This window comes from Bombina bombina, chromosome 1, assembly GCF_027579735.1.
Source record: "Bombina bombina isolate aBomBom1 chromosome 1, aBomBom1.pri, whole genome shotgun sequence".
In the NCBI taxonomy this organism is placed as follows: Eukaryota; Metazoa; Chordata; class Amphibia; order Anura; family Bombinatoridae; genus Bombina; species Bombina bombina.
The window spans coordinates 1,370,731,230-1,370,751,432 of record NC_069499.1 but is presented as its reverse complement, the minus strand read 5'-3'; the positions used below and the strand labels follow the sequence as shown (position 1 = coordinate 1,370,751,432).

The window sequence follows — 20,203 nt, the reverse complement described above, 5'->3', positions numbered from 1 at the left end:
AGGGCCAAATTATAAGTTGCGTGCTATATTACTTTTTCACTCTTGTGCTAACTGCTTTCAAAGTAAAAATGTATCGTGGTCAGGTTAGTGTGCATATTACAAGTTGAAAGTAAAATCTTAGAGCGAGAGTAAAAGATAGTTATCGCTTGTGCACTAACCTCATTAGACCAATTGTGCAGTGAGTTAGGAATACTTTAAATTCCTTTGTTCTTCATATAGAAGAAAATTTTATTGTTTTATATATATATATATATGTTTATTTTTTTGTACAATATATATTTATACCTATATCTCTATATGAATAAGTCTTGAAACCTTTATTGTACCATGGTCCACAAAAAAAACAACGTTCCAGACCCTTGTTAGATCCTTAGTCATGGCTGGAGTACCTTTTTTCAAGACTTATTGATACGGAGGGGGTGGCTGACTCCTTGCTCCTGTGATTGATTGTTTGGTTGCTGTTCCCCATTATTTGTTTCTCTATGTCAATATATATATATATATATATATATATATACTGTATATATATTAAAATATAAAAATAAAATTTGTGAAGAGCATAGGAATTTCAAGTCTATTAAAACACATTAAAAAAAGGTATTTGACTGGGAAGAGCTCAAAAGTGTGTATGTATTTTTATATACAGTTGCAAGAAAAAGTATGTGAACCCTTTGGAATGATATGGATTTCTGCACAAATTGGTCATAAAATGTGATCTGATCATCATCTAAGTCACAACAATAGACAATAACAGTCTGCTTAAACTAATAACACACAAAGAATGAAATGTTGCCATGTTTTTATTGAACACATCATGTAAATATTCACAGTGCAGGTGGAAAAAGTATGTGAACCCCTAGACTAATGACATCTCCAAGAGCTAATTGGAGTGAGATGTCAGCCAACTGGAGTCCAATCAATGAGATGAGATTGGAGGTGTTGGTTACAGCTGTCCTGCCCTATAAAAAACACACACCAGTTCTGGGTTTGCTTTTCACAAGAAGCATTGCCTGATGTGAATGATGCCTCGCACAAAATAGCTCTCAGAAGACCTACGATTAAGAATTGTTGACTTGCATAAAGCTGGAAAGGTTTATAAAAGTATCTCCAAAAGCCTTGCTGTTCATCAGTCCACGGTAAGACAAATTGTCTATAAATGGAGAAAGTTCAGCACTGCTGCTACTCTCCCTAGAAGTGGCCGTCCTGTAAAGATGACTGCAAGAGCACAGCGCAGACTGCTCAATGAGGTGAAGAAGAATCCTAGAGTGTCAGCTAAAGACTTACAAAAGTCACTGGCAAATGCTAACATCCCTGTTAGCGAATCTACAATACGTAAAACACTAAACAAGAATGGATTTCATGAGAGGATACCACAGAGGAAGCCACTGCTGTCCAAACAAAATATTGCTGCACGTTTACAGTTTGTACAAGAGCACCTGGATGTTCCACAGCAGTACTGGCAAAATATTCTGTGGACAGATGAAACCAAAGTTGAGTTGTTTGGAAGAAACACACAACACTATGTGTGGCGAAAAAGAGACACAGCACACCAACATCAAAACCTCATCCCAACTGTGAAGTATGGTGGTGGGGGCATCATGGTTTGGGGCTGCTTTGCTGCGTCAGGGCCTGGACGGATTGATATCATTGAAGGTATGCCTTCTGAAGTGGCCCAGTCAGAGTCCTGACCTCAACCCGATTGAGATGCTGTGGCATGACCTCAAGAAAGCGATTCACACCAGACATCCCAAGAATATTGCTGAACTGAAACAGTTCTGTAAAGAGGAATGGTCAAGAATTACTCCTGACCGTTGTGCACGTCTGATCTGCAACTACAGGAAACGTTTGGTTGAAGTTATTGCTGCCAAAGGAGGTTCAACCAGTTATTAAATCCAAGGGTTCACATACTTTTTTCACCTGCACTGTGAATGTTTACATGGTGTGTTCAATAAAAACATGGCAACATTTCATTTTTTGTGTGTTATTAGTTTAAGCAGACTGTGATTGTCTATTGTTGTGACTTAGATGATGATCAGATCAAATTTTATGACCAACTTGTGCAGAAATCCATATCATTCCAAAGGGTTCACATACTTTTTCTTGCAACTGTGTATATATATATATATATATATATATATATATATATATATATACATACACACACATATACTGTGTGTGTGTATATGTATATATATATATATATATATATATATTCTGTATATATGTCTATATACATGTGTAATCATGTGTTTATATGTGTATGTATGTGCATACATATTTACATACACATGTATACACATATATATATATATATATATATATATATATATATATATATATATATATATATATATATATATATATATATATATACAGTACATTGGAGCCCTTCCCAGTAATCCATTTTAACCTTTTTAAAACATTTTAACAATATTTAAATTATTGTACACTTGAGTGTAATAGTTTATTTTAATGTGTTTTGTGTATTTTTTTTAACCTTTACAGTTTAGTTCAAATCTGAAGTCACACTAAATATTTTAGCGCAGTTTTGGCTTTTGATTGAGCGCAAACGATATTGGTTATCAGGCCCGCGCTATCATTAGCACACCACTTGTAACTGAGCTCATAAATATTAAATGTATATAACCAGTAAAACACACAAAACAAAAAATTGCGCTAGCTGAAAATACAGTTATAGATATAAATAAATATAAAAGAAAATTAATTTCACTAAGTCACTAACTATAGATCTTTGGGGATGAGTTAACCCAATATAAAATCAAAGCATTCCAATCTCGAGTGTTTTGAAACAGTATAATAAAATATAATAAATAAAATAGGGAATTCTGTTATATATAAAGACACCTTATATATACTATGTTTTCAGTGAGTTAATAATTTGAGATAGTAAGTTATTTATTAAAGCATTAGAGTAATAAAGACAACCTCACTGATAACTACTTACTTTGTGGCTCAGGGAGTATAGGTAGAATACTTATATTGGTTATTTTTGCTTCCAATGGATAGCCCTCCCGTAATGTTGAATCGATGGTGCTGTTTCCACTTTCACTGAGCACTAAGGAGTGCTCAGACAACGAATACACTGGAACAATTTGGGAATTTGCTGTATATGTCCTCCGCACTAGGCTTTTATACTCATCAATATCTTACTCAGTACTGGCAGATCTCATGTAGCCCTTCCTGTCTACGCGTTTCATCCGACTTCAGTGGACTTTCTCAAGACACTGGGTACAGCTGATGATCAGTACTAAGTTATATATCGATGAGTATAAAAGCCAAGTTCAGAGGACATATACAGCAAATTCTTTAATAACAACGGAGGCGGATGTTGTGCGGAATTGCCACCCAGATCTGTATTACGGGTTGATTACAACCAAGGCTTAATGATTTTAATCTTCTTGTAAGTGCAATTGATTATGTGCTCGTTTTAAAGGTGTTAAAGTTTTACCTTGAGTCGTGGATGTGCTCTTCTGTTCTTTTTTCCAGTATATAACCAGTAATCTCATATATAAAGATGGATATATGGCCTTTAATCTCAAATTAAATAATTAACAAGAGATCCACATGTAGTTCACAGTAGATCCACATAGCGAAGCATATATTTACCAAGCCATACGCATGCCACTGGCTGGTAATCATGTATTAATTCATACACAGAGAAAACAAAAGCAGTAGTGCAAGGCAATATAATTTATAACATGTTTATAATAAAAGCTAAATATATTGCCTTCTTTCCCCCACTTCTGCTGAAAATGTATCTTGTACAGTCACATTTCTTCTTGACCTCTTTCACCATTTCTCATTTTCTTTCTCACTGCATCTTATTTCACTAGCTCCCTTTCTTCATCAACCCTTCACCATTCTCTCTTTGTCATTACTATCAAGTCAATTTGGAACTGGTTATTTGTGTCTGATTTGGGATTTTGGACTTAGATATGGATTGTTTTCTTGCCAGCAATTGGCTAAGTCCAAAATCCCAAATCAGACAAATATGTCTGCACAAGTTGGGAACAGACAACAAGTACTGTAGTCATTAGGAGATGGACAAAGAGTTTACACCTAAGCAAAAATATCAGGAAATATACCTGCTTAAGAAGGATTGTAACAAACCCAATATCACAGTGGTAAGTGGGTTTGCCATGATGATGTAGGTATAGAAGAAGATATGAAAAGAAAATAGGAGTGCGTGTTCTTTACAGGAAGGATACGCACATGTTGTTAGTGTCATGCCACTTACCTGCTAATAGTTCAAGAGAGGAAGATAGAAAGCAAGAGGGTACATGTCAATTACAGAAATCTAAACATTAAAGTAAAAGCTTTTATTAAAAGGTAGTTACTGGATTGTGATACTACCACAAAAAAAAAGGAAGCTACAGCTATATATATATATATATATATATATATATATATATATATAGACTCCTCTGGAGTCAATTAGTTCTCTGCCAGGGACAATAAAATAATATGCATACATTAATCAAAGCAACGGCCTGAGACAAGACAGCTCCAACAACTGATTCCGATACATGGATCTCAAGGATGTAGGGCCAATTCATATAATAGAAATGAGGACTGGAAAATAACCCTTTTTACTTTAAAAAATGCAGCGGAAGCTTCTTTTAGCCAATTTGCCTATGTTTAGTGAATAAGGTAAAGGTAATTATAGGTAAAATCTTATCAGGGTCCATTTGATTTTCATATCACGGTAGACTATAGGATAAAAGGGTCAACTTACAAAATGCGTGTATGTATATGGTGATTTTTTTTAAATCAATATATCAGCTAAATCTGGACTATCAAATCCATGCCTCAGAATCTACTTATGAACCTTTTCTTAAGATCCATCTACAAAAGCATCACAGTTTGTGTAATCACTTAATATGTGGAGCCATCTCAGTCTCCGATACAACCAAACTGGAGCCCAGCTGCAGTATGTAACTCATATAGGCAGACAAAAAAACTATGGAAATGGCAAGTTGTTTGAGTCTTTTTTTTCTTAACTTGTTTAAGATTGTGGAACAACTGAATGAAGCGTTTCTTCTATATCCACCCTCAGAGAACTCACAATGAGGGAGATTACAAGTTTTGCAGTACGGCTTTGCAGAATGGTCAACTCACCGGTGTTACAAGTCGCGCGTTGCGGCTTTAACGCGATTGTTATGGCCTATACAGCAACGATCCATTCCGCAATCAAAAAATAGAAGTTATGGATTTTGCGAAACAAAAATGTTTCTCAAAACTCATAAAAAATATGTTACAAAGTACGCTAATATCCATAAACTACACTATTAACCCCTAAACCGCCACCCCCAGCATTGCAAATATTAAAATAAACCTATTAACCCCTAAACCGCTGACCCACAACATTGCCAACACTAAATAAACTTATTAACCCCTAAACCGCTGACCCCCACATCGCTAACACTAAATAAACTTATTAACCTCTAAACGGCCGAACCCCCACACCGCGGCTCCCTAAATAAACCTATTAACCCCTAAACCACCAGCCCCCTACATTGCGGGGGTACCTTGCATTCCTATTGGATGACATTTTCAATCAGTTTATTATTTGTGATGTGGGGGTGCGGCGGATTAGGGATTAATAGCTTTATATAGGTGTTAGCGATGCGGGTTGCGGAGGATTAGGGGTTAATAGCTTTATATACTGTAGGTGTTAGCGATGTGGGTGCGGCAGATTAGGGGTTAATAGCTTTAGTTAGGTGCTAGCAATGCGGGGTTCGGTGGGTTAGGGGTTAACAGCTTTATTTAGTGTTGGCGATGTCGGGGGTGGTGGATTAGAAGTTATTAGACTAGGGGCTTAGGTTAGGGTGTAAGATTTAAACAAAACTTTCTTGTCTCCATAGACATCAGTGAACTGTATGCTCAGTCTAGTTGATAAATAATTGTCCAATAGTACATCAGATCTTAAAAAAGTTGGGATAATTTACAAGGTAACTGGAAGATACTTCATAGTTGAACCATTAATAAGCTGTAGAGGCAATGAGTTATGGGAAACATTTGAAGCAGGGCAAATCATGTGGCAGCTACCAGTTCCTCCAGAAAAATATATAGCCCTTGCTGGAAGAACCCACTATAATTACACACAGTAATAGCACAGATAAGGTTAATTGAATCACAGGATCTGAAAAATAAGGATGGAAAGCTTTACCTTTTAGCAAACACTAGAGCTTCTGCAGAAACATGCAAAAAAGCCTGCACTTTTCAGTTGGATAAATTACCTATGGTGTATACAGCCCCATAGGTTAATCCTCAAGCAGAGGATCATTAAAAATAACATAATGATAGCATACCCACTTTTATATGTTAATCTTACAGTAGTTTATTCTTACAGTAGTTTAGTCAAGCCCAGAAGAAATTGATATTTCAGAGGTGCACACTATTCAAAGTAATCATAGTGGACAAACACCTAAACAATGTCATGTGATCTTCCACCAGTCTTTTGCCAAAGTATATGACCAAGAGCAATCTCAGGAGTATTGTAAAGGGTTTTCATATAAAGGAAACATGGCAGTAAGAATGGGCAAGAGTCTCTGTAATATAACACTGTTAATCTTCAACAAATGATGAGCCCAAAACATCAGTTTGCCTTTAAGTAGATCAATGATAGCCCTCATCTTCATGAAGTCATAATTCTAAATATACAGGCAGAAATAAGTTCCTTAAGTGTAAAGAACATCACAGACAAATCCTCCTCTTAGCTCATGTGCATAGGATGTGTTTAGGGTTCTACAAGAGATACATGATGACACCACACACAGTGAGGAAGTGCCCAAAGGCAATGTCAAGGATCTTAGCAAAGAGAAAAACAACAGGACAGATGCTGTATTAAAGTAATGGGTGTGAGCCAATTTCTTTGCTACTTCAATGCCTCTATTTTAACCAGTTATTCTATTAATACAGTTACTTATCTTTATGCCTCTATGTCCTTCTCTACATTTGTTTCATTTTTTCACTGCATGTTTCCTTTCTTACAATCTTTGTTTCCATTACTTTAATGGTCTGTATTCTCTGTTTCACTACCATTTTCCTTCTCCTGCATTCTTGCCCTCTATCACCCATTAGTTCTTTCTCCCAGTTAATCATTTTCCTCTACTAATTTCACTTTCTCTCCCTCTATCTTAGTACTTTCTTTTTTTATTTCACTTTCGTCCCTTACGTTTTCTCATGCATCCCCTTCTATTCTGTCTCCTTTTCTTATATGTATCATCTTATCTTTCACTTATTTAGCCCCACTAATTTTATTTGTTATTTTCCACCCTTTTTCCTTACTTGTCCTTTCTTTATTCACCTATTTTTTCTAATCCCATTCTCTTACCCTTCTAATATCAATAATGTTTATATACTTTTTTTACTCTTCCTATTGTCTCAAATAATCATGTTACTTTCTCTGCCCCTTCTAATCAATTTTCACCTAGCCTACATCACCTTATTAAAGGGACAGTAAACCCCCAAATTTTCTTTATTGATTCAGATAGAGGGTACAATTTTAAACAACTTTCCAATTTACTTATATTATCTGATTTGCTTCATTCTTCAGATATCCTTTTTTGAAGAACTAGCAATGCACATGGGTGAGCCAATCACACAAGGCATCTATGTGCAGCTACCAATCAGCAGCTACTGAGCCTATCTAGATATGCTTTTCAGCAAATTATATCAAGGGAATGAAGCATATTAGATAATAGAAGTACATTAGAAAGTTGTTTAAAATTGTATGTTCTTTCTAAATAATGAAAGAAAAAATGTGGGTTTCATGTCCCTTTATTCTCTCTTTATTACTTGTCTAATAGTTTTATCTCCTCTTCTAATTTGTTTCACACTCCCTCTTTCTTTATCTCTAATGTCGCTAGATCTACTTTTTCCCCAGGGGATGCTCTTTCTACATAACAGTGTCATTATGTCCCATGGAAATCTGAAGTCTTCTAACTGTGTGGTGGACAGTCGCTTTGTTCTGAAGATCACTGATTATGGTCTTGCAAGCTTCCGTTGTTCTCTGGACTCTGAAGACTCACATGCTTTCTTTGCCAGTGAGTTGAGAATGGAATTATTAGGATAGGCTAAATACAGGGCATAACAGGCAATGCACAGTGGTGGGAGCAGATCTGTGAATAGAGAAAACCTTACATACGAACAAGACAAGAAGAGTGTAGAGGGGAGAACAGAGAGTGTGCAATGTAAAGCTTAAAGGACCATTGAATAGAGCAGAATTGAACAGTCAACAAATGCATAATGAAAAGGCAATGTAAAATCACTGGATTTCAAATGAGTAGTAGAATTGTTCTACCTTACAATGTATGCATATAAAAAGACTGCACATTTTGATAATGGAAGTAAATTGGAAAGTTGTTTTCTATTGGAATCATAAAAAGGTTAATTTTGACTTTAGTGTCTGACTGTAGTGATCATGAAGTGTAAAGGGGAGAAATTGCAAAGTAGAAGAGAAAGCTTCAGTTGAGGACATAATGGAGAGTTCAATGAGTAGGACAGGAAGTATGAATTAATGAGGGTCTTATAGTGAAGTGATGTCAGTATAAATGTAATAAGAAGGTGAAGCTTTGAGTTGGACAAGGAGAGTGCAGTAATAAGGTTAAGTAGAGACAGTATAAAGACAGCAGTGGGGAGAACTAAGATATTTCAGTGAGGAGCAATGGGAACATAAAGTAAGGATGGTGGAATGAGGACTGTGAGGATGGAAATATGATAGATGCTCCCTTATGGAAGGTTTTGTGACTGGACGAAAAAACTAAATGCAGAAGGAATGGTGTGAGGCTTTATAGAAAAGTATTAAGAGGTGTCTTCTGCTCTGTGTTGTAGAAAAACTATGGACAGCACCTGAGCTTCTGCGCATGGAGAATCCACCTCCCCAAGGCACACCGAAAGGAGACGTCTACAGCTTTGGAATAATTCTTCAGGAGGTTGCACTGCGCAATGGAGTCTTCTACTCTGACAATGTGGAATATAGTCCCAAAGGTTAGTCTGTGTTTCTTTGAAGGGGTTGAGGAATGTCTCTATCAATCTTTTTTTATCTTGTCTTTCACTTATTTTCTTACTTCTTATTTTGTTATTAGTTTGCCTCAGTCTTTGGTTGTCTGTAGCTCTCTCCCCCTTGATTTCCAATCTATAGATTTGTCTCCTTTAATAAAAGTCTTAAAAGCTCACCAGCTCAAGGGAAAGCTATCTTGCAGACCACAGAGGGAAAGCTCTCACTGAATTCTCTAAGAAAAGAGACTTCACCTGGGAGTTTCAGCAAGCTGTAGCTGTCTCACATACAGCTAGATTACAAGTTATGCGCTATAGAGAAATTAACGCTGCCATTACAAGTTTTCAAACAGCCGGATTGTGCGTGCGATATGGTGGTTTTAAGCTCCATACCATACACAATTTAAGATCTGTTTTGACGTGCTCGTGCACGCTTTCTCCATAGACATCAATGGGGAGAAGGTGTCAGAAAAAAACACCTGAAGCGCGGAATGAAAAGCTCCGTAACGCAGCCTCATTGATGTCTACTGTATGGGGAAAAAAAAGTTACGTTTAAATTTAACACCCTAACATAAACCTCACGTCTAAACACCCCTAATCTGCCGCCCCCAACATTGCCAACACCTAAATAAATCTATTAACCCATAATCTGCCGCTCCCGATATCGCCGCCAATATACTAAAGTTATTTACCCCTATTCCCCACACCCAACATCGCCCACACTATAATAAATATATTAACCCCTATTCCGCCGCTCCCCGACATCGCCACCACTAAATAAAGTTATTAACCCCTAAACCTCTGGCCTCCCACATCACTACCACTAAATAAACCTATTAACCCCTAAACCACCAACTAATTAAAGTTATTAACCTCTAAACCTCTGGCCTCCCACATCACTACCACTAAATAAACCTATTAACCCCTAAACCGCCAACATAATTAAAATAGAGCTAAATTACATTTACAGTTATTAACTAAATAATACCTATTTAAAACTAAATACATACTTACCTGTGAAATAAAACCTAAGCTAGCTACAATATAACTAATAGTTATATTGTAGCTAGCTTAGGTTTTATTTTTATTTCACAGGTAAGTTTGCATTTAGTTTAACTAGGTAGACTAGTTAGTAAATAGTTATTAACTATTTACTAACTACCTAGTTAAAATAAATACAAATTTACCTGTGAAATAAAACCTAAGCTGCCTTACACTAACACCTACCATTACAAAAAATATAATTTTTTTCCTATTCTAATACCCTTTAAAAAAAAAAACACCCCAAAATAAAAAAAACTAATCTAGAATAAACTACCAAGGGCCCTTAAAAGGGTCTTTTGTGGGCCCTTAAAAGGGCCTTTTGTAGGGCATTGCCCCAAAGTTAACGGCTCTTTTGCTTCAAAACAAAACAAACACCCCCTAACAGTATACAACCCCCTATCCCCCAAATCCACAGAATAAAAATAAAGTAAAACCTAATCTACCCATTGCCCTTAAAAGGGCATTTAGCTTGTTTATGAAAGGCCCAAGCCCTAATCTAAAAATAAAAACCCACCCTAAAACAAAAAAATACATTACACAAAATAACAAATTATCAAAAATAATAAAGATTATTCCTATTCTAATACCCATATTAAAAAAAAAAAAAAAAAACACCAAAATAAAAAACCTAATGTAGAATAAACTACCAATAGCCCTTAAAAGGGCCTTTTGTAGAACATTGCCCTAAGTTAAACAGCTATTTTACCTGAAAAAAATACAAAGACCCACTAACATTACAAACCTCCACCCCCCCAAACCCACAAAAAAAAAAACTATCTAAAAAACCTAAGCTACCCATTGCCCTGAAAAGGGCATTTGTATGGGCATTTAGCTTGTTTATGAATAGCCCAAACCCTAAACTAAAAAAAAACAACTTAAAAAACCCCACGAAGATCCACTTACAGTTTTTGAAGTCTCGCTTGAACTATCTTCATCCAGGCGGCTAAGTCCTCATCCAGGCGACGAGAAGTGAGAAGTCTTCATTCAGACGGTCTCTTCTATCTTCATCCAGGCAGCATCTTCTATCTTCATCCCGGCGGCGCGGAACGGGTCCATCCTGAAGACATCCGGCGCGGAGCATCCTCTTCATACAGTCGCCGCCATATACTGAATCTTCAATGCAAGGTATGCAATTCAAAATCGCGTCCCTTGCATTCCTTTTGGCTGATTTGATTTTGGAAATTAAAATCAGCCAATAGGATGAGAGCTACTGAAATCATATTGGCTGTTCAAATCAGCCAATAGGATGAGAGCTTCTGAAATTCTATTGGCTGTTCAAATCATAGTGATATTTTTTAAGGGTTTTCTGGGTGTTTTTTTTTAGTTTAGGGTTTGGGCTATTCGTAAACAAGCTAAATTCCCTTTTTAAGGGCAATGCCCATACAAATGCCCTTTTCAGGGCAATGGGTAGCTTAGGTTTTTGTTAGAGTTAGGTTTTTTTATTTTGAGGGGTTGGTTGAGTGGTGGGTTTTACTGTTGGGGGGGTCTTTGTATTTTTTTCTCAGGTAAAAGAGCTGTTTAACTTAGGGCAATGCCTTACAAAAGGCTCCTTTAAGGGCTATTGGTAGTTTTTTGTAGACTAGGGTTTTTTATTTTGGGGGGGCTTTTTATTTTGATAGGGCTACTAGATTAGGTGTAATTCTTTTTTATTTTTGATAATTTAGTTTGTTATTTTTCGTAATTTAGTCTTTTTTATTTTTGTAATTAGATAGTTTGTAACTTTTATAGTAGTGTTAGGATTTTTTTTATGTGTAATATAGTTTATTTAATTGGTAGTGAGTTTTTTTTTTAATTTGATATGTAAGTTTTAATTTAATTTAAGATAGGGAAATTGTAATTTTAATATAAAGTTGGGGGGGCGATAGGTTTAGGGGTTACTAGTTTAAATGAGTTTATTGCGATGTGGGGGGCTTTCGGTTTAGGGTTTAATATGTTTATTTAGTATATTTAGTTGTGGGGGGCTTTCAGTTTAGGGGTTAATAGGTTTATTATAGTGGCGGCGGAATTAGGGGTTAATAACTTTAGTATAGTGGGGGCGATATTGGCGGATGGCAGATAAGGGGTTAATAATATTTAAATAGCGTTTGCGATGCGGGAGGGCGGCAGTTTAGGGGTTAATAACTTTAATATAGTGGCGCGATGTCGGTGAGCGGCGAAATAGGGGTTAATACATTTTATTAGTGGCAGCGATGTTGGGAGCGATGTTAATACGTTTATTATATTGTTTGCGATGCCGGAGGGCCTCGGTTTAGGGGTTAATAGGTAGTTTATGGGTGTTAGTGCACTTTGTGACAGTTTAGTTATGATTTTTATGTAACAGTTTTGTAGCTTAAAACTCATAACTACTGCTTTTAGATTGCGGAAACGGATCTTGTCGGAATAGGCTGCAACACAAGCTTTTTAGCCTCACCGCAAAACAGTAATGGCTGCGTTATGGAAGCTAGTCAATACTGTTAAGAATGGGCTCAGATGCTCCTATAGGAGGAGCCCAACATTGGGTAATCTCCTGGCTCCTACGCTATTGAAAAATAATACTGAGAGTCAATCATCCTGGCTAAGGCATACTGGCATGTTCAAATGTGGTCGGCGCAAGTGTAAACCTTGTGAGTACGTTCATGTGACACGGAATTTTTCCAGTATTGTCACTAATAAGAGGTATGATATTGGTACCTGTATGAACTGTACCACTGAATATGCCATTTACCTTATTGAATGTTCACACTGTAAACTACAGTATGTAGGTCTCACCTCACGGGACCTTAATACCCGGATACGGGAACACCTATCGTCATTTAAAATCAACAAGGCCAGTACTCCAATAGTACAACACTTTGGCTCTTTTCATAATAACGATCTGAGATATTTCTCATGGTGTGCTATAGAAAAAGTCCTTAGGCCCCCTAGGGGTGGTGATATAGATACAATATTGGCTAGAAGGGAAGCATATTGGATATTTACCCTTGAAAGCAGACTACCTAAAGGTCTGAACTCCAGATTTGATATCATTAATCACTGGGAATAATATTCTGCCAATATTGGCTCTGTACACTAATGATTGTATTTATCTTCTAATAGCTCACATGTCAGTATCTATATATATATATAGCATAGGAGCCCTCCTGATACCTATACATCCCCTTTATTGCATACGACGATATACATCTTGTGCATCTTTCACTTGTATTATGATTCTTCCTTTAATGAAATCCCTTCAAGCATTCATGGTGTTTATTTCACCACATAAAATTGCTCATTATGCCCTTTCTAACTTACCAAGTATTTATTCATTTATTTAGTTTACTACTTTATCTATAAATCATTTTAAATAATGTAGTAGCTATAAAAATCTCCCTGGTGCTACATCTTTAATATCTTAAACATTATTTTTATATAATTTCACATTAGGATTGTGACTGTCATTTAATTATACTAATATGTTTATTCATATGCATTTCTATTTACAATGGTTGTTTATTGTGTATAGCACATATGCTGGCCACTGAGATAATGAAGTGTCAATTAGGATTAACTGCTGTATATGTTAATTTATGTCCTATTGGCTAGAGTCTATGGGGGTAGTTCCTGTTTTAACCAATTATATTAGCCCATGGGGTTTTTAAACAGGTGTGTGGGGTAGCATGTCAGGCTGTGACTACGGAATCTTTTTCCGAAACACGTATGCCTGTGTGCTGCGCCCACGTCTGAATCTAAGTACATTTGCTGTGTTGTCTCTTCATTTTTTAACTTTGCCCAATAAAGTTTAAATGATTTTATCTACAAGTAAGATGGATGTCGGTGTCTCCTTTTCTATTTGCGTTATGGAAGTCCCATAAAAAAAACTTAATTTTTACGAGTGCGGGACTGACGTTGCGTTACAGGCTAAAATGCTTGCGGTACAGCTATACCGACAAGACTTGTAATGGCTGCGATGCTGTTTCCATCTTAATATGGGAAGAGTCCACAGCTGCATTCCTTACTTGTAGGGAAATACTGAACCTGGCCACCAGGAGGAGGCAAAGACACCCCAGCCAAAGGCTTAAATACCTCCCCACTTCCTCATAACCCCAGCCATTCTTTACCTTTCATCACAGGAGGTTAGCAGAGAAGTGTTAGAAGATTTCGGAGAAGTCTCTTATGGAGGGTAGTACTCTTCGAGACAGGACTGGAGTTTTAAGTAGTCCTGTCAGCCTCTCAGTGAGAGCATGGATGAAAGTTAGAGTCTGGAGATGCAGGGAGAGTCTTTCTGCGAAACCATCCCGACTCATATTAACAGCTCCATAGGCAATCAGCGTTGACGAGTTTCGCTGCCCGCTTTCTTCACTCAAGTCCATGTCAGAAGCGATGCTACTATCTGTCACACTTGAAGGCCGTGTTCCTGTTCCACGGCGTAGATTCTGGTAACATCATTTCATTTTTTATACATGTATGATAACGCAAGAAGACAGGGTCACAGTGTGACTCATTTTATCTGCATAGAATCAAGGGTTAATATCTCCTTCTTGGGATTATTGAGCAAGGGGGAATAATCTTATATGTTTATTTAATTTTATGCTGCTTTTATGTGTTAGATGTTATGGGCTCATAGGCTGTTATGGAATATACAGGTTTCACTTTCACTTTAAGAGCCATGCAGCTTACAAGCTTGGCGTGCTTTCTCATAGCAGGGACGGTCCTGTATTGTGCACCATGTGATTCATTCCCTTTTTCCTGACCGGGTGTCTATCAGAGAGGAGTCATAAATCTCTGTACTGTCTGGGTCATAGGAGGTGGTGAGTGCCCCAGCCATTGGGGTATAAGGGTGCCGTTTTTTTTAATAAAATAAGATGTTTTATTTCTCTAGTTCTCCTGTTATTGCGCTAGCGATGGAGGATTCTGTTACTTTAGAGGGTACTCCCTCTATTCCTAATGAGTAATTCCTGTTTTATATGGTGAGGAGGCCTTAGTTCCGCCCTCTTAATTATGTTCCATATGCCTTGATAATGTGATAATATCAAACATGTTTGATAGAACGGAGCCGTCCACCGCTGAGGAGTTGTCGTCCAGTGAGGTGCGTACCCTACATTCTTATATCTCTACACGTTTTTTTCCGTAGCATTGCTAATCCTCCATCTGGAGGGGGCCTTTTTTCACCAGACGTTACTGCGCAGTTCAGACGGCGGTGACTGCGGCCTTTAATGCTTTACCTTGCCCTGCTAAGCGCAAGCAAAAGGTTACATATTGTACTTTCCAGAGTACATCAGATAATTTATTGGATTTAAATGAGGGTTATCTGAAGATGATGTTCTTTATGTGACTTCAGAGTATGAACATTCTGGGTCGGAGTCTGCTGCCTCTAAACCTCCGGCTGCGGAGTACCCAGACTTTAGTTTAGGAATTTGCGCTTTCTTCTAAAGGAAGTTTTTGGTGAATTCAGAGGTCCCAGAGGCCAAAATGCCTGATGAACCTTTCATTTTTAAATTGGATAGAGTTTGAGGACAGGGTGGTACCTTATCCTTCCCTGCTCCTTTTAGATGGCGAACATTATTATGAATGAATGGGACAGGATTGGATTCCTTTCCCCCTCATCTCCCTTTAACAAATTGTCCCCAGTCCTGGACTCTCAATGGAGTTGTGTCCCTAAATGGGATGGCGTTATCTTCACCCTTGCTAAACGTACTACTATCCCGCTTGAGGATAGTTCTTAGTTTGAAAAGCCCATGGATAAAAGATGCAAACTCTCTTAAGAAGGATGTTTCAACATACGGGATATTTGTTTAAACCGGCGGCGGTTGTTGCCGCGGTTACGGAGAAACTACCTTCAGACGTGACTCCTTATAGGATTGATCGGGGTGGAGGGTCCCCTCGATGTTACTCAGAAAAGCTTTACGGCCTTGAGGGTTGTTAATTCTTTTATCTGTGCTGCTATTAGGCAGTTTATTCGCTTGAAATATAACTTCTAAGTCTAGACTTTTTTCCTCCCTTTAAGGGAATGATTTTGTCTGGTCCAGGCCTGGACTCAATTATCTCCACGGTCTCAGGGGGCAAGGGTGCCCTCCTACCGCAAGAGTATATGAACTAATCTAAGGGATGATTTTCATTCTTTTCGTTCTGATAGCCCATGTCAGCAGTCCTCCGCTAAGCCAGAGCAAACCAAGAGCCCTTGGAAGCTGGCTCAGTCCTGGAATAAATCCAAGCAGAGCAAGAAGCCCGCTGAGTCGACGTCGCCATGAATGGGTGGTCCCCGGTCCTCTTCTGGATTGTGTAGGGGGGCAGTATGTCACTCTTTTCAGTCGCTTGGTTCAGGGACGTGCAGGATCCATGGGTCCTGGAGGTCATAGCTCAGGGTTACAAGATAGGTTTAAGTCTCAGCCACCCAAGGGCAGATTCCTCCTGTCTTCCTGACCAGAAAGGAGGGAAGCCTTTTTGGGGTGTGTACGGGATCTGTCCTCTAGGAGTTATTGTCCCGGTGCCTATCGCAATGAGAGGGTTGGGATACTATTTAAACCTTTCGTGGTCCCTAAGAACGAGGGAACTTTCTGTCCGATTCTGGACCTAAAGTGCTTAAGCAGGTTTTTAAATGTCCCCTCGTTTAAGATGGAGACAATAAGGTCCACTGTTCCCCTCATTTGAGAGGGGTAGTTCATGACCACGATAGATCTGAAGGATGCTCCCTTCACATACCAATCCTCAAGGACCACTTCCAGTTACTAAGGTTTGCATTCCTGGACCAGCACTTCCAGTTTATTGCCCTTCCGTTTGGTCTAGCTTAAGAAATTTTTTGAAGAGTGGACCATTTAGAATATCTCCTCTGTCTTCTTCGGTCCCATGGATGACAGATAAGCTAGAGAAAGTTCTCCTGTATCAAGTACCAGGGTAGAATCTCGGGTACTATATTAGTCTCCATAGACATGAGAATATTTCTAACAGACCAGAGATATTGCAAGCTAGCTTCACCATGTCTTGCCCTCCAGATCTCCTTAAGGCCATCTGTGGCTCGGTGTATGGAGGTAATTGGTCTCATGGTGTCCAGCTTGGACATCATTTCCTTTGCCAGGTTTCACCTCAGACTGCTGCAACTGTGCATGCTGAACTAGTGAAACTTCGATCATTCGGATCTGTCTCAACAGATTTCTCTGGACAACCAATCGGGAGAATCGCTCTATTTGTGGTTTTGTCCAGATCACTTGTCCTGAGGGACGTCTGTCCATCCTGGGTGATTGTGACTATGGTTGCGAGTCTGTCAGGATTGGGAGCTGTTTGGGGTGCCAGGAAGGCACAGGGCCTCTGGTCTCAGGAGGTAAAGCTCCCTCCTGATCTCATTTTGGATCTTCTGGCAATATACAATGCTCTGAAGGCCTGGATTCTGCTGGGTTCGTCCCAGTTAATCAGATCCAATCAGATCCAATCAAGACGAGAAGTTCCCTAATGTTGAGGGAAGTATCTCAAATTCTGGTTTAGGGGAGACCCCCTGTAGGGGTTGAGGTACAGGGATCCTCAGGCAGAGCTAACAGATGCATTAGCGGGGCCTTGGAGGTTCAATCTGATTTATCCTTTCCCACCGTTACTATTATTTCCTAGTGTGGTGGCTCGAGTCAAGCAGGCGTTAGTGATACTGACCGCTCCGTCTTGGCCGCGATGGATATGGTTCACAGATTTAGTGGGGATGTCATCATCACCTCCGTGGAAGTTACCTTGCCGTAGAGATCTGCTGACCAAGGTCTCTTTGTTAATCAATGTCTAGATTCTCTGAGGCTGACTGTGTGGAGATTGAACGCTTAGTCCTAGCCAAGAAAGGGTTTTCTGAGAGTTATTTTTACTCTCATTGAAGCTTGAAAGCTGGTTGCTCGTCGCATCTATCATAAGGTGTGGATGACCTATTTATTCTGTTCTCCAGTATGAACTGGAGAAGGGCTTTTCTGCTGAGTCTCCTGATGAGACAGTTTTCGGCCATGTCTGTGTTACTGCACAAGAGGTTTGCAGAGCTTCGTTTGTGCCTTGAAATTTCTATCTTCACGCCACGAAGGATTTTAGACAAACCTCTTTCTCTGTTAGTTCACTTTTCCTGGAAGCATAGGGGTCAGAGGGCCTTTTCGACTTCCTTATTTTTTTGTCTGAGGAGTGTCATCCGTTTAGCATAGAAACGGCAGGACATAAGCCTCCCCGAGAGCAGTAGTTTGCTCTTGGGCCTTCAAAAATGAGGCCTCAATGGATCAGATTTGTAAGGCGGCTATCTGGTTCTCCTTTCATACATTTTTCCAAAATTTTTACAAGTTTGATGTTTTTGCTTTTGCTGAAGCAGCCTTCGGGAGAAAGGTTTTGCAGGCTGTGGTGCCCTCAGATTAGGGTCTGCTTCTTTTTTTTCCCTCCTGTTAGCATTCCGTGTACTCTAGAGCTTGGGTATATGTTTCCCACAAGTAAGGAATGCAGCTGTGGACTCTTCCCATATTAAGATGGAAAACATAAATTATGCTTACCTGATAATTTCATTTCCATCTATATGGGAAGAGTCCGCAGGTCCTGCCCGTGTTCTCCGATGGGCGGCTCTAAATTTGAATTTTTTTCTTCTGGCACCTTTTTACCCTGATATTTCTCCTACTGTTCTTTGTTCCCTCGGCAGAATGACTGGGGTTATGAGGAAGTGGGGGAGGTATTTAAGCCTTTGGCTGTGGTGTCTTTGCTTCCTCCTTGTGGCCAGGTTCAGTATTTCAGTGTTAAAACACGAACGCAAAACTCATAATCTAGGTGATAGAAAGTAATAATGATTGCTGGGGGCCGAATTATTATGCTCTGAATGGAGCTTGATGCCCCAGGTTCTGTGCGAGCCTTCAGGCTCTCCGGAAACAGCAGTTATGAAGCAGCAGTCTAAAGACCGCTGCTCCATAAATTGTCCGCCTGCTCTGAGGCTGCGGAGATCAATCCGCCCGATCCTATACGATCGGACTGATTGACACCCCCTGCTACCGGCCAATTGGCCACGAACCAGCAGGGGGGCCGAATGGCACAAGCAGTTCACAAGAACTGCTTGTGCAATGATAAATGCTGACAGCGTATGCTGTTGGCATTTATCAATGTGCGGCGGACATGATACTCTACATGGTATCATGTCCACTCGCAATTTCATAAATCGGCCTCTTGGAGTGCAGAGCTGGGGAGTGCATAGTTAACATGGAAGCACCTAGAACAGATAAAAATAATCTCTGTTTGAAGGCAGCAACTACAGATAAAATTGCAATATTCACTGTGCTATTTAACTTGTGTTCATTTATATTCATGCTTTTACATTCATTTTTTTCTATTTATTCTTATTTTATTATCTCATAAATCAACTTTGACCCTTCTCTGCCCCCTTCAATTTCTGCTCTCTCTCTCTCTCCTTCTCTCTCTCTCCTTCTCTCTGTCTCCCATCACTGTCTCCCCCTTTTTGTTGATTACTAGTTTTCTCATCTTCTTTCTCTTTCCTATCACTAACTCATGTACTGTTCCCCCTTCTCCCTATTTGTTGATTTTTAGTTCTCTCAACTTCTCTCTGTTTCCCATCACTAACTTATGTACTGTTCCCACTTCTCTCCCTTTTTGTTGAATTCTAGTTCTCTTATCTTCTCTCTGTTTCCTATCACTAACTCATGTACTGTTCCCACTTCTCTCCCTATTTGTTGATTTATCATGCTCCGTATGAAGCTTGATGCCCCTTGCTGGTCCATAACTTGTCTGCCTGCTCTGAGGCGGCGGACAGAAATCAACCTGATCCAATACGATCAGGTTGATTGACACCCCCACGAATCTGCAGAGGGTGGCATTGCACCAGCAGTTAACCAGAATCATGTCCACTCGCACGTGATAAATATGCCCCCATGTCTCTCTCCTTTTTTTCTCCCATTACAATTTCTTGGTTTACTGTTCTCCCCACTTTCCCCTATTTGTTGATTTCTAGTCTCTCTCCTATTTTTCTCTCATCACTATTTCTTGGTGTTGCATAGATCGATTTCTAGTCCCTTCTTTATTCACTTCATACAGCTCTCCCATTTCATTCTCCGAAGACCCCCGGTATCTCCCTTGGTCTTCTGTCTAACCTCTTTATTCTCAATCTCTATGGTGTCTCAACTCCATTAGTGATCTCCTAGCTGTCCCTTTATACTTTTTCTCTCATATATATTTTTTC

At 39.0% G+C, this 20,203-nt stretch overlaps 1 protein-coding gene across 2 annotated transcripts in view; it reads left to right on the top strand.

Moving 5' to 3' along the window:
• The window catches only part of NPR1 (natriuretic peptide receptor 1), a 336,428-nt gene that overhangs the window by 267,125 nt on the left and 49,100 nt on the right, over positions 1–20,203 (top strand). For both annotated transcript variants that reach the window (XM_053704226.1, XM_053704235.1), the window contains exons 14-15: positions 7,910–8,069; positions 8,857–9,012. In XM_053704226.1, coding sequence (XP_053560201.1) covers positions 7,910–8,069; positions 8,857–9,012 — 316 coding nt within the window. The remainder of the gene's footprint in view (positions 1–7,909; positions 8,070–8,856; positions 9,013–20,203) is intronic.